Source organism: Monopterus albus, unplaced genomic scaffold, assembly GCF_001952655.1.
Source record: "Monopterus albus unplaced genomic scaffold, M_albus_1.0 scaffold110.1, whole genome shotgun sequence".
NCBI lineage: Eukaryota > Metazoa > Chordata > Actinopteri > Synbranchiformes > Synbranchidae > Monopterus > Monopterus albus.
The window spans coordinates 1,094,454-1,109,465 of NW_018127990.1; the positions used below are offsets into that span (position 1 = coordinate 1,094,454).

At 39.9% G+C, this 15,012-nt stretch overlaps 1 protein-coding gene across 1 annotated transcript in view; it reads left to right on the top strand.

Annotated features, from left to right (window-relative positions):
- The window catches only part of fer1l4 (fer-1 like family member 4), a 28,139-nt gene extending 16,606 nt beyond the window's left edge, over positions 1 to 11,533 (top strand). The window contains exons 28-45 of the mRNA XM_020611186.1: positions 161 to 332; positions 967 to 1,076; positions 1,199 to 1,324; positions 3,076 to 3,115; positions 3,895 to 3,992; positions 4,620 to 4,754; positions 4,830 to 4,949; positions 5,257 to 5,384; positions 5,488 to 5,658; positions 5,787 to 5,941; positions 6,234 to 6,415; positions 6,529 to 6,614; positions 6,702 to 6,800; positions 7,407 to 7,524; positions 7,993 to 8,116; positions 9,198 to 9,505; positions 10,160 to 10,260; positions 10,861 to 11,533. Coding sequence (XP_020466842.1) covers positions 161 to 332; positions 967 to 1,076; positions 1,199 to 1,324; positions 3,076 to 3,115; positions 3,895 to 3,992; positions 4,620 to 4,754; positions 4,830 to 4,949; positions 5,257 to 5,384; positions 5,488 to 5,658; positions 5,787 to 5,941; positions 6,234 to 6,415; positions 6,529 to 6,614; positions 6,702 to 6,800; positions 7,407 to 7,524; positions 7,993 to 8,116; positions 9,198 to 9,505; positions 10,160 to 10,260; positions 10,861 to 11,041 — 2,454 coding nt within the window. The 3' untranslated portion in view covers positions 11,042 to 11,533. The remainder of the gene's footprint in view (positions 1 to 160; positions 333 to 966; positions 1,077 to 1,198; positions 1,325 to 3,075; positions 3,116 to 3,894; positions 3,993 to 4,619; positions 4,755 to 4,829; positions 4,950 to 5,256; positions 5,385 to 5,487; positions 5,659 to 5,786; positions 5,942 to 6,233; positions 6,416 to 6,528; positions 6,615 to 6,701; positions 6,801 to 7,406; positions 7,525 to 7,992; positions 8,117 to 9,197; positions 9,506 to 10,159; positions 10,261 to 10,860) is intronic.
- The last annotated feature ends 3,479 nt before the right edge of the window (positions 11,534 to 15,012 follow it).

Below are 15,012 nucleotides of genomic sequence, written 5' to 3' on the forward strand. Positions count from 1 at the left end.
TCAGTTTCTGTAATGAGTGATGGTTACTGTTATTACTTATAGCTAATAACAACATTTGGCCTTCTGAATATGGGGGCGAAGGATGCATGGCGTATCCACTGCATGATGCATACACAACAGGGATGCAACTAATGCCTATTTTCTTGTCTGGCTCACTCAGGATCTCCCAGAGCAGGCCTACCTCCACCCACCTCTGACATTATTTGTGGTGGAGCAACGGGCATTTGGTCGGCTCGCTTTGGTTGGGACCCATGTGGTCCAGAGCCTCATGGACTATGGCCGAGACCACAGCATGGAGGAGGGAGAAGAAGAGGAGGAGCCAAAACCAAAAGGTAGGTGCTACCAATGAAATGCTGGAGCTAGTTCTTTACAGTGGACATTTTTGTAACATTCAGACATATACCACAGACACAACTTTAACGGTACATTAACTAATGTTTGATGTTAGCATTACATTGGATCCTGCTCTACTTTTTCCTCACCTTGATAATATTAAAATGCTATAATGTTAGTTACAAACGATTAAGTTCTATTTTCAGAGTAATTTAGCATTTTAGGCCCATGACACATCAAGTTGACAGTTGGCTGCTGGCCCGACTGTGAGCATCTATTGCCCTTGTCTTCCCAATGTGTCCCACACCCTTGGCACTAGCCGGACCTTGTTGGTGGCTTTTTAGCCGATTTGGCATGTTGAATCAGTGTCAGACATGGTTGGTGTGAGAGACCACTCTGATTGGCTGTTGAGCTTAGGAAAGCCCCTTGACCCTGTCACTGTAGCAACCATGATTGTTAGTGCGGTTTCTCCTTGTTTTTCACCTCCGCGCCCTCTTTCTTCTTCTACAACCAAAAGACCAAGGGCAGAAAATGTCAGCCATTTGTAACTTGTTATCAGACATATTCTCGAAGCAGTGCTCTCTGGGACAGGTAGTTGACTGAAGATTTGATGGACCTTGTGTGTCTCTTCAGTGAAACAGGCTGCAGCGAAGGTCACTCCTCTGGGGACAATGAAGCAAATGAAACTCACCACCCTCCCAATCAAAAAGTCAAAGATTCCCAACCCCATGAAGCTGATTAAGGTATGTAGGTTAATCTTCTTCTCCTCTTCCTCTGCATTAAGAACATAAAATCATTTAGACAAAGATTTCTACCATAAACGTTTTAGGAGTGAGTTGACATTGACACTTGCCCCATCCCTCAGGCTCCCCTGGCTCCCCTAAAGAAGATAAAGTTTAAAGAAGAAGAGCTGGAGGAGGACGTGCCTGAGAAGGAGGAATTGGACTGGTGGTCCAAATATTATGCCTCACTGGAGGAAATGGAGAAACAGGTGAGACACTGGTTTATTTGACTCTGTCTGAGCGATATGATCTGACTTATCTCAGTTTGGGTTTGGAGAAAAACGTATGATCCTGAGTTACAAACTGGAATTTATGGCTGGGGTTACATCCGAAAGATGGTGGCGTTTACCAGGCAATGAAAGTCACTGTCCAGGTGCACTATGGGAAATGTAAAAGTCAGAGTATTTGGCCTCTGCTGTTTTTGATTTTGACAGTTTTGAAAATCTTTCCCACAGGTTCAACAAGTGCAATACTAAATTGTTGGAGCACCTTTAAATAATAAATTAAACATAACAAATATTGGTAAATAAGAACAAATAACACAAAATGCCACAGTGCAGCATTCAAAATTTTACTCAAAAAAATACAAAAGTGTTGGCATCAAAATATTTCTAAGCACTCCTTATAGAGAATGTCCCATTTCATTTATTTAAGTTATAGAAGTAGATTGTAATCATTGATGCTTTAATGTAGTGTATTACTTAATGTGTTAGGTGAAATATTTTTAACTACTTTATATACTGCTGGATAGTTTAATCTATAACGATACATCATAATTTATTTGTTGAGTGTATTTTGTATTAATAATCAAACTCTACAAAGTAACTAGTAACTAAAGCTTTATAGGTATAAGAGAGTAAAAAGTACATTAAAGGTAGAGCTGGCAATCCTGGAAAAACCAGCAAGGTCAGTTTTGAAACTAGTCAACCGAAGAAATCCTACCCTTTCATTCTGACTTCCCTCCAAAGCACTACACACACTGCAACACGCACTGCCTGACTACTACTTACAGATTTCAGGAAAATAACAAACAAAACAAAACTGATAATTACCTGTCCAGCAGAAATACAGCCACCATGGCATTACTTTTCAGCCCCTTTTGTTCTCTCAGTTGTTGCCTTCGTTCAAAAGCCACACCAGTGTCAACTCTGGTTTTAGTTCTTGCCACATCCAACTTCTTTTTTAGTTGTAATGTGTTATCACCCAGATCTATGGCCCTGAACCGTAGTTGGGGACCTCATAGCCGGTAACTAGCCTTAGAAGTCCAGGCTTTTTCGGTGGGGAGAAGTGAAGAGGGAGGCCAACTAGCTTTATTCTGTCTTGGTAACATGAATACTGCATTATTGCCTTTGGTGCCCAGTTCACTACATTACAATCCTATCTATACACTTAAAACTGACTACTGTTGATACTTTCTCTACCCTTGGCTGCATGTAAAATGAATCTGTTTCACTCTCATACTGCATGCAGGTCGCAGTTTCTGGCAACAACAACAATTCCTATAAGGCCATATGTCTTAAAGGGGAAGGCCTGGCCTGTAACAATGGTCTTCATTTGTGAACAAAAGCTGATGTGGGGATCTTCTCTGCCATAGCTTTAGCTATCAAAGCAGAGCAGTAACATGTCTGCCTACAATTGCAATGCCTTGTGGGAGATTTTTGGCTCATGCATTGAGTGCACAGACAGATTGGGTGCAAGTAAGCAGCTAGGTTGCTTTTCGCTTGGGACAAATAAAATTATTGGTGGGGTTTTTTTTCAGCCCTGCTGCTCCACAGGTGACACATTTTCTCTTTATGTTGTCCGTGCATTTAATGACACTTTATGGTAGAAGGTGCCAGAACAGACTACATGTTAAAATGAGTTGTGTGTTTGCACTGAACATGCAAAAGTTACTTATTTCATATTCAATAAGAGAACTACCAGTTATTAATGAGCTGTGTGATGCGTTGACTTTCTGCAGGCAGCTGAGGAGGAGGAGAATGAGGAACACGCAGAAGCAGGTACAGTTTAACTCCTGCTTTGTTATTTCAGTTATAATAATGTGTATTTTGACATTTGTTTATTTTAAAAAAGTGTGAAAATGGTAAAAAGCAACTGATACAGCTGAAATGTCCAATCAGCAACTGAAGTCTGAGCTAAAGTGCAGTCACCTGCAGTTCCTCTAATGTCTACTAGATGCTGCTGTGATGAAACTCATACTGTATTTAAGTTAATGGGAAATCCCCCAGTGTTTCTCTACAAATACAAAGTCAGTATGTGCTTACACAGCTTCAACTCTTATTAGATTATTTTCCTTTTTCGGCTGTCAAATTGTCAGCAGATTTTCAAAATTTGTTTTCCAATGAAGAAGTACACTATGTGGCCAAGAGTATGTGGACACAGGTACATTGCAACTCCATATGTATTAGGTGAACATGTAATGCAAAGGCATCAGTCTACTGCTATCACACCATCTTCCCGGAAGACCTTCCACAAGACTTTGGATCCTGGCTGCAGGGATCTATTCCCATCCAGCACCAAGAGCATTAGTGAGGTCCAATACTGAAGATGGTCTCGCAGTTGGGCACCTGGGTCATGCCAAACGTGCTGGATGGTTCTGAGGTCAGGGCTCCCTGTGTGCGTCAACAGCAATAAAAAAAAAAAAAAAAAGTGAAAAACGGATAAATAAATATGATTAGGATAAGTATACTACAAAATAAAAGATCAGCACAAAAACTAAATGAAAAACAACGTTAACAGAGTTGGCTTGTGAATGTTGATACAGTTTTCTTTTTCTCAGATGGAGCAAATCTGACCATGGCAAACATTGAAGAGGAGGAGGACGAAATTGTGGTGGAGCCTGAACCTCCTAAACGCAAGAAGATCGCCACACTAAAGGTGTGAGGTCACTATGACCGAGTTTACAGTCTTTCAGTTCAGACCAGACACTGAATCAGACATGTTAAGTGAATTTAAGATGTTTCTGGTAGTTGGGGCAGCATCTCAACTCGATCTGAATGGGGCAATGCACCCTTGTCTGATTAAGTCTGGCCGCTTTGCTTTAAGTTGAAAACTGTCCCAGTATATGACAGGAATAGCAGTCAGAGACTCTCCACATCCCTCAGCTGCACCAGATTTGGTGACAAGGTACAACCCAAGCAGAGGCCAGTGCCCACTGTGAGATGTGGGCTACCCAAACCCAATATGCACAAGTTAGTTTTCAAAAAATAAACCCTATCTGAAAGCAGCATGAGGACAGACCCAAGATTAAATTTGCCCGAGCAGATTGACCAATCTACTGTATCAGACCTGATTAGACTGAATATAATTTGGACCAGGGTCGAGTCTTGGGTACTAGGAACCAAGAGGACCTTTAAAGACCTTTAATTTTCTGTTTATGACAGAAATATCTTTGAGGTTTTTTTAATGATGATGCTGGCAGACAATCTGGTGCAGTCAGAACAGATATGGAAAACTGGTAGATTTTTTAAATGTCTGCCTCTGTGTGTTTGTATGTTTGTTCAGCTGTATCCAAGTGACCTGGAGTCTGAGTTCAGACAGTTTCAGGACTGGCTGAAAGTCTTTCCACTTTATAAAGGCAAAGCGAGTGTTGAGGACGAGGACGAGGATGAGGATGATAGGCTGATGGGAAAGTACAAGGTACCATAGATCAAGAACTGTATTATCTGTCTGGCTGTCTGTTACTATGTTCATTATTCTATACTCTGTCCTCAGGGCTCTTTCCTAGTTTATCCACTTGATCCAGGAGACGAAGAAGACACCAACTGTCAGATCACAGAGGGAATCCCCAAAAACTCACCAATCAAAATCTTAGTCAGAGTCTACATCGTCAAGGTGCGTTTCCCTGTTAATGTCCATCCTGACTTTGTCTTATTTACTTTAGCAGTCCAATATTTTTTTAAATCTTCTTTAATTAAACTGACTTTTCACTGTTGTTGCATTCAAGACATTTAGGGATTTTCAGGCATCCGAAATATGAGTGTTGGCAGCTACAACCTTTTTTTGTGCAAGAAATCACCAAACTCATGTTCTCCCTTTGACAATGTCCCTGCTTATAGCTGCAGAATGTTTGGTTTATAATTGTTTAAACCCCATTGGTAAAGTGTTTGTATTCTGCAGTGAATCTGTTTGTGTCCTGCAGGCCACCAGTCTGGCTCCCACAGACCCAAATGGTAAAGCCGACCCTTACCTGGTGTTACGAGTTGGAGAGCAGAGTCTAGACACCAAAGACCGATACATCCCCAAACAGCTTAACCCTGTATTTGGAGAGTCAGTACATTTTCTGTACTACCTGTGCCTGTCCAACCATCTGTGATGGTCTAACTGTATGAGACTCTGTATGATTGTCTGTATGTTTGACTCTGTTTTTCAGGGTGTTTGATTTCACGGTGTCCTTCCCACTGGAAACAGAGCTGGTTATCACAGTGCTGGACCACGATTTTGTGGGTGCTGATGATGTTATTGGTGACACGCGCATTGACCTGGAGAACCGGTTCTATAGCCGCCACGGAGCCTGTTGTGGTCTGGGTCTTTACTACGACACGTTAGTATCACAACCTACACTAGTCTCAGGACTATGACACATTACTACCACCACTAGAACATCAAAACGTTCATTAACACTACAACATGTAAATGTCTGTCTCTCCATCTGTTTCTCTCTTTGGCCAGTGACGGTTACAATAAGTGGCGTGATTCAAAGAAGCCATCGACTATCTTGGCAGAGCTCTGCAGGAAGAACGGCATATCGTCTCCAGAGTACCGAACATCTCAGGTCAAAGTCCTCAACAAGATCTTCAAGATCCCACCTGATGCAGTACCTGAAGGTAGGACAGACCGAACAGTAGGCAGCAGGTAGAGAGACAGGTAGAACCTAGCCACATACAGGTAGTCAATTAGGAGATTGCACCTGTAGACGCATACAGACAGTATCATGTACCATTACTGCTGCTTGCTCCACTGATAAACCACAATCACTACTTAACTATACTGCTTTTACTGCCACTGATATAATAGTACTACTGTCGCTCCCCTCACCCTGCAGTACCCGCTAGCTCTACCAGTTGCACCAGCTCTAAAAAGACTATCAGCATTTAACAGCAGTGTTGTTGTCATCAGCTCTGTTGAAGAAGAACCAACGAACCCCAGAGGAGGAGGAAGAGATGGAGCAGCATGTAGCCCTGAGCGTGCTGCACCGCTGGGGGGAGATGAAGGAGTTCCTCCCTGGAGCCCTCCCTCAGGTCCCTGAGCACGTGGAGATCCGGTCCCTGATGAATACTGACAAACCTGGAATGCCACAGGTAACCACAATATTTACAACACAAAAAGTCACAACAGCAGTAACAAAAACACACTGCTGCTGGTATTACTAAATGTCATCAGCAGTGTGCATGTATGTGTGTGTGTGTTGCAGGGTTACCTTCATATGTGGGTGGACATATTTCCTACTGATGTCCCTGCTCCACCCCCTGTTGACATAAAGCCTCGCCTACCTGAACAGTAGGTCAACACACAGTTAGTAAAGTAGAATAAAGTAGAATAGAATAGAAGGACATTTAACATTTGCTGTTGTTTCCATGGCGGCAGGTATGAGCTGCGTGTGATCATCTGGAACACGGATGATGTGTTTCTGGATGATGTCAACCCGTTCACAGGCGAACCATCATCTGACATCTACGTTAAAGGGTTAGACACACACACACACACACACACAAACACACACACTTTAATCACATTTCAATTCTGGTTGTCAGGACCCTCCCATTGGTCACAAGCTACATCTGAACAGTTGTAAGATGATTAACAAGATACAAATGAGGAAAGAAGAAGAAAGAAAGAAGAGCCTACTGCACAATGTTATGTACAAATTGGGAGGGTTGTGTAGGTAGTGGATTAAACAGTGTGTCTCTTTGCTCTAACTTCCTGCAATTATCCAGCTAACTAGCGTATACTACAGCAAATAGCAGTAACAGGGTGTTACTTTGTTACTTTAACTGTTTGCCGGAGGATTCTTCCGTTAAAGGGAGTTTTCCTCTCCACTGTCACCAAGTGCATGCTCAAGGGGGATTTGCTGGGTTTTCCTTTATAATAATAAGAATAGTAAGGTCTAGACCTTACTTTGTAAAGTGTCCTGAGATGATTTTTGTTGTGATTTGTTGCTATACAAAAACATTTAAATTTGAATTTGAAGGTGTGTGAGCTAGCACACTTGCTCACAGAGGTTTTGTTCAAAAATAGTCTGATTTTACATTTAAACAGCCAGTTATGCTCAGTGTTGTGCTGTCTGTGCAGCTGGATCAAGGGACTGGAGGGAGACAAACAGGAGACTGATGTCCACTTCAACTCTCTGACTGGAGAAGGAAACTTCAACTGGAGATTTGTGTTCCGCTTTGACTACCTTCCTACTGAGGTACACCCACACATACCCTTTGGTGACACCTGAACCTGGTCAGCATTTCCACTGGTCAATAGAGGATGATTCTTATAGATTTTAGTGATCTCATGACCTCTCGTAGCTTTCCTTAATATGTGTTAGGCAGTAGTTTGGGTGGAGAGAGTGTGGCATTAACAGCTTTGAATGAGCTTTCTGGTAAAAAGGCAAATAAAATTGATAAGGAAAGCATAAGATTGCTGACCAGTTCTCTTCAGAAAGTAGGATCTCTCAGAATTACAATTTAATCAAAATGTCCTGATCCCATTTGTGTTAGTCAGAGGATAAACCCTTTAGATGTCCATGACCCCATGACTGTTCCTCAGGTCACTTCCTCAGGACAGAACATTTTTAGATTGTTTGTTGTGGCTGTAATGGACATTACAGGACTTTACACTGTCAGTATGTTGTTAGTTGTGGATACAGTAAATCTCTCTTCTTCTGTAGAAAGAGGTGGTGTATAAGAAGAAGGAGTCCATCTTCTCTCTGGATGAATCAGAATTTCGACAGCCGGCTGTTCTGGCGCTGCAGATCTGGGACTACGATCGCATCGGCGCCAATGACTTCCTGGGTGAGACAGAGACAGGGGCTATTGATGAAGAATACACATTTTAACGCAAAGAGACGTGACAATAAGCACAGTTTGTTTTTTTAATTAATCCCACCAATACTAATCAAATATTTTGAAACCTACTGTAAAACATCTCTACCTGTTAATAATGAAGTATCACCTGGGAACTGCTTCCTACTTCCTCCCGTTCTAACCCTTTGTTTTCATCACTCCTTTTGTTAGTGTAACCTGTAACCCAGACAGAGGTAATTGTCCGGCCCTGGTGGTGTCAGTATTTGCTTGCTGATTTCTAACATTAGCACTACCTGCCACAGAGTTGTGGAGTAACACAGGACTCATACCTGGTGTTTTGCTGTTTTGAGCCTTTTTGAAAAATCCAGCTAACTTTGGTGTATTTTTAAAGTTACTCTTGGTCTTATTTCTCTTTTTCTTTATGAGGTTTGCCCTGGTTGTTTACCTTTTTTCACAAACACCTTACAACAAACTGACCGCTCAGTCAGTACACATGGTTAATGATATTATACCCACCTAATGGTTATTATTGTTGTTATAATTATTATTTTTGGCATTCAGAGGCCTTTAGCGGGGCTCTTTTGGACTTCAGTCCAGGACATACTGTGCATTAAATTGCCCGTGATCCCAGACCCTAATGTTGTGCTGATGTCCACCACACACAAAAACACAGATTTCATTCACTTATCAATTCCAATCACTTCTGATTTCCTGTTTTTATTGATCTTGATGTCAATACACCAAAACTTCCTAATTTTTTCTCAAATTAAAAGCACTGAAAAAGCATCTTTCCCATCCCTGCTGTTTTAAGTTTCATGTTTCCAACATTGAACAGCAATAATAAACCCAAATCTGTGTTTTTTATAATTTGAGTGAAATGACTCTTTAATTTGAACTCTTCAGAGTGGCCTTAAGTTTTTTTTATTTAACTTTTTTGTTCAATATTCAAGAAATAAAAGGGCATCACCAAAACCAGAGCATAGCCTCAGTACATTACAGAGCAAATATCAATAATGCTGACATCTTCTTCCTTGTCTTCATCATCTGTCTTTTCTTCCTTCTACCACAGGTGCCATAGAGCTGCGTCTCAGTGACATGGTACGAGCTGCCAAATCAGCCAACAAGTGTTCTATTGACATGGCGAAGGATCGGGCCGGCCCTCGATTCTCTATCTTTCGCGCCAAGAAGATGAAGGGCTGGTGGCCAATGACCCGCCTGAAAACAGCCGAGGACTTTGAGAGGGAGGAGAAGGAGAAGGAGGAAGCCAAGAAGAAGGGAAGCAAGAAGAAGAAGAAGAAGGACAAGAGCAAGAGGAGCAAGCTGAAGCCGGAGGAAATCCAGTACACTGACAGCACCGGAAACACTCATCTGCTAATGGTACAGAAAACACAGTACCAAATCTAATCTAAATCTGAATTTTCCACATTTTTCTTACGATATAAAAAATTATTATGCCATAGAAAATGTAATTTTGTGTGAAAACAGCTTTACCTATTGATATCATCTAATTGGAAAAATAATTATTATAAATATAATTTTACTATCATAAAGGTAGTGAGATAATATTTTTCAAACACTCACATTTTTTTAAACCAGATGATATGAGGCAGGTAACAGTTTTACAAAAAGTATACAAACCTTTTTGTGTAAACAGTGTCACAGCTCCTGACATTCAGATTTATTGTGTCCTTGCTGTATTTCAAAATTGTAAAATTGCATATTATAAAAAGTCCTTCTGGCAGCTGAAACAGCATAAATGCCCCCTTTCCCACTAGGGTTTTAATGTGAAGCCTCTGTACAGGAAGTGCTGAATTTAATTGACTTTAGCTTTACAGTGATTTACCATGTAAGTAATTACCAGACAGGTAATTCTACTATAAATCAGTATTTTTAATGCAGCCTTTATTTGTTCATGCTAGTTGCTATTTGAATAAGTAGTTCTACAGAAGAATTGACTGGTAAACATAAGTTTTAATTTAAATTCCACTTTGAATACTTGTGATAACTCTGAAACTGTATGCATATGTGAAGGGGAAGGTGGAGGCCGAGCTTCAGCTGGTGACACTGGAGCAGGCGGAGGCCAACCCTGTGGGCCGGGCGCGCAAGGAGCCAGAGCCTCTCGACAAACCAAAGTATAACACACACAGACACAGATTTAAAGCGTATTCACATTACAACACTGTGTGTTCCACATTGGTCAGTGCAGAAAATCAAGTAGAAACTCCTGTGGGGTGCTGTACAAAACTGCGCTCTCTTACCTACAGTGCTAAAGTTGCTAGAACTAGATCACTACGTTTTTACAGGCTCTAGCTGTTTTTTAAAACAGTCTTGGTAGCAGCACTTGCATGGGGATGTTTTGCTATTTAAATAGGTTGTGTGTCTTTATCTGATCTTGATATGAGGATCATACGTTATTATACAGTTTGGGAAATTCAGAAAAGTTGGTTATGTGCTGTAACCTGAGATTCAGTGAGTATAGGCGCAGCCAGCGCAAAATAGAACACAAGTTTGCTAACAAATTTCATGCAGTGGTCAACAGTGATTACAAGTTTGACAACTCTGAACTTAGCACTCTCAAAAGACCTTGCTGATACTCAACAGTGCAAATTGTTGCTGTTCACCAAGTTGAACACAACAAATTTTATCATTTCATATTAGTAGAATGGCATGACCAGACTTGAGCCTCCTGTAGTCGCAGCTCAGGTGTTAACTGTCTTTTGTCATCCCTCCAGTCGTCCTACGACCAGCTTCTCCTGGTTTGTCAACCCAATGAAGACCTTTGTCTTCCTCATCTGGAAGAAGTACAAGAAGTTCATCATTGCCTTTGTCATCCTCGCCATCCTAACAATCTTTCTCGTCCTCATCCTCTACACGATGCCGCAGCAAATCTCCTCTCTCATCATCAAAGGATGAAGAAACCTGTGCAGAGTCTTCATCATCTCCTGCTGGATATCCCACACTGTCTCAGGTTTCTGATCCTGACCTGGTCTAGTTCACAAACTGACTGAAGTCATTATTTACTTCTCAGTCTGATTTCGGTGGAACTTGAACAGTAAAATGGTAAATTTAACAGTGACTGCACTATATTACCCAGAATCCTTGTTAATATAAGCACTACCTGGGAGATTGGAGGAATAATCAGATCTGTTTTACTGTTGAATTCATCCAACACCAGAGGAAATTACTTTATCTGTTAGGTGTCTGCAGATTTAACTCTATATATTTATATTGTGTAAATTAAAAATTGGTTGACTCTAAAACTGTTGCAGAACTGGGCAGATAGCACAAATCTGAGTGGCTACGTTCACACATTTTCTAGATAGAAACATAACTACTGTATATAAATCTAATTTCATTGATGAAATTTATAGATGGGTGACAAATGAAAGGAAAACTGTGACTAAGGCTTTTCAATAAAGGGTTAGACATACTTTGCATACATAATAACTCAATACTTCAGATCGAGGGTCTGCCTTCTGTCCACATACGCCAATGGTTTCCAAACACTGCGGTACATGAACAGTTAGGGCTTTGACTGTACAGACTGTTTGTGTGGACATGAGGATGCTTAAGTCATAAATAGCCCTTAAAGTGTCTCCAGCTCTTTTGGAGCACATCCTTCTTTCAAAACATCTTCCGTCATTGTGTCCAATGCACATTTTCATTTTAATTAAGCCATTCAGCGACATAGAGCTGCAAAATTAACATGCAACTATTTTGAAACAAAAATTACCAACATTTTCTGATCTGACCTTCTTTAATGTGAGGAACTGATGCTTTTCTTTGTCAAGCATGAGAATAAAATGAGTATCTTTGGATTTGTTGGGTGGACAAGACAAGACATTTAAAGACAACAGCTTTGACTCTGGAAAGTCAAAGTAGGCATTTTTCCCTATTTTTGACATTATGTGAATAAAAAGTTAAATAATCAGAGTAATCAGTGACCCCTGTATTTTGTATTTCTACTCATTTATTCAGGCTTTTCCTTTTATTTATTGCCCATCTATAACTGTGGTCACTTTTTTTAAAGTAAATAAATCAATTAAATGTTTGTTTTTTCTTTATTTTGCACTGAATCTGAACTGAAATAGCTTTTCTTCACTTTTACCAGTTTCATAATGACCTGTCTGAATGTTAGTGGCTATTTGTGAGTAAATAAATTAATAAATGTTAATATCAGTCAGAAACAGCGATTCTGTTTGCAGGCACTGAACAGGCTGTAAAAAAACAAGTTAAATTTTTATTTATAAATAATAATGACTGGATTTCATGGCTTGAAGGTATTTGCGCTGAGGCGATGTGACACTTCTGTAAATTATTTCTTTGCCCATGGATAGAACAAATCGGGTAAGAGGCTAGATATCAGGTAGTGACGGAGTTATGGTTCTTCTTCTTCTTCTTCTTTTGTTGTTTAATGGCAGTTGACAAACGGCTTTAGGTGCATTACCGCCACCTTCTAGACTGGAGTGTGGATCAGAACGGCCACAGGGGTTATGTGTTAAGATTAGGGTTTACATTTAACTTAACTGTCCTCTCACGGACACATTTTAGCCAACATTCTGTTACAGATTTTAACTACAAATATAGATGATCATGTGACGTTTTCACTTATTGTAACGGTATACAATTTAAGTGTAACTTCTTACTTTTCTAGCCATATATCATTTTCGTGATTTATTTTAGAATCATTTTAAGTAGAGATGACAAAAGAGCTAACACCAGTGGTTTCGTCCCTTTACGGACCTCTCATCTTTTTGCTGTAAAGGTCAGGCACCCACGGTTTTGACAGTGTTTTACTGTATTTTCTTAATATATCCATGGTTTATTAGCTTGTTCTTGTCTCAGCCAATTAATGATAAACGCACGTTCGTTACCGTACTTCCGCCCTTCACAATAAGGGCCTGCATTTTACAGAGGGGGGAAAAAAGCGTTGTCCCTTATTAGATTTTACCACCCTAAACAACACCTTTAAAATCAATTGGCTGAAATCATATTTGAAATCTCCTTTATCTATTTGGTATATATTCCCTCAATGTGTTTTCTCTAAAATTGGTGGCTTAAAATTTACCTTGCTCTGTCAATACAATGTTAATAAAATCCCAGTAGTACTTTCCAATTTTCACAAACAAATGCTATTGTCATGGACTCTAGCCTATAAACACAACTTTCCCCCACACGAATGTTACATCTGGAACAACCAATATATAACTCATAAGAATAAATCTCTATTTCTTTATAATTGGTTTGAAAATAATATCCTGTTGGTGAAACAGCTTTTAAATGACCAGGGTGTTCCTTTGACATTTGAAGAACTGAAAAATCGATTTAACTTTAGTCCTACACTAAAGGAATACTCATTGACTATTGGAGCGATTCCCTCTGGACTGCTGATGCTCTTCAAGAACCTGGACAATGATACGGATGACTCCTCTTTTCGTTTGGATCCAGCCGACACGTTCATAGGGAAAACATGTTTCACCACTATAAGAAAGAAGAACAATCGAGCTATTCGGACTATTTTTCAACAGGATGTAGTGTCTATGCCATATATTATATCATACTGGAATATTTTGGTTCCGGACATTTGTTGGGATAAAGTTTGGTTATTGCCTTTTAAATATATGATCAGTAATAAAATAAGAGAGGTCTCCTTTAAGTTAATTCACAGATTTTACCCATCTGCTCATTATCTTACAAGATTTAATATGTCTATTAATACATCGTGTGTTTTCTGTAATGCCTCGGAAGAAACTACTGTTCATTTATTTTGGGATTGTCCATTTTGTTATGATTTATTGCAGAATGTCTCTGTATTCATCACCTCCAAAATTCATTATCCCCTTGCTGTGAAATGGGAACATGTTTTATTTGGTCTGTATAACCATAATAGAAAGGAAAGTGACAAACTACATTTAATTAACTTTATTCTACTCATGGCAAAGTTTTATATTCACAAATGCAAATTCTCTAAATCTAAACCCTTCTTCCCTGCCCTGTTATGCGAAATTAAAAATTATTTTTCCTCCATCCTGAAGAGCGAAAATAAAAAAGCTATCAAAATGTGTAATATATGTACTTCCCTGAATGTTTTCACTTAACTTAACCCATTAAGTCACTTCCCTGAATGTTTTCACTTAACTTAACCCATTAAGTCACCCCCTGGCCTAAAGTTTCATGTTCACATTGTCTGCTTCGATGTTGTTCTTGTTCTTATGTTCTTTATTTTATGTTATAGTCCTCTTGTTTCCGGCCTATTTACTTATGTATAACTACTGTCACGTGCCTTAATAAAGTAAAGGAAAAAAAACGTTCAAGGGCGACTTTAGTCATCGCGCTTTTTCATCAACGTAAATTTGGTATGGAAAGTAGATAAGTAAATTTTCGTGTATTTGGATGAAATTTCACACACAACTTCTTAGGCATATATAAATTAATTCCATTTACACTTGAGTGGTGATCACCAAAAATAAATCCTCGACACGGTTACTGTAACGAACTTCCGGAAAAAATGGCCACTTTCAGGCCACTGTGTAAATCCTGTTCGCAGTCCGCCATCTTGTCTGCAGGTCCAGATCAAAGTTTCAAAAGAAAAACAAAACAAACAAAACATTAAGCCTGGGTACAAACATTAATCAGAACAAGTTCACTCAGTGAACTGCTCCAATCCAACCAAATACAGAAATGCCCCGCCCTCCTGGGGGACACCAAATTATTTATCAAACACCTAACAGTCAAATGAGTTAAGGCTGCTGTCAGGTTTGTTCACGTCAGGTGGGCTGTGCTGTCCTGGTAGCAACACTTCTGCCTTAAACGCTAAGGGTATTGTGGCTGCCCTTACCAGCCACTTATGTTTATGTTCTGGTCTGTGTTGAGTCGGGGCCACC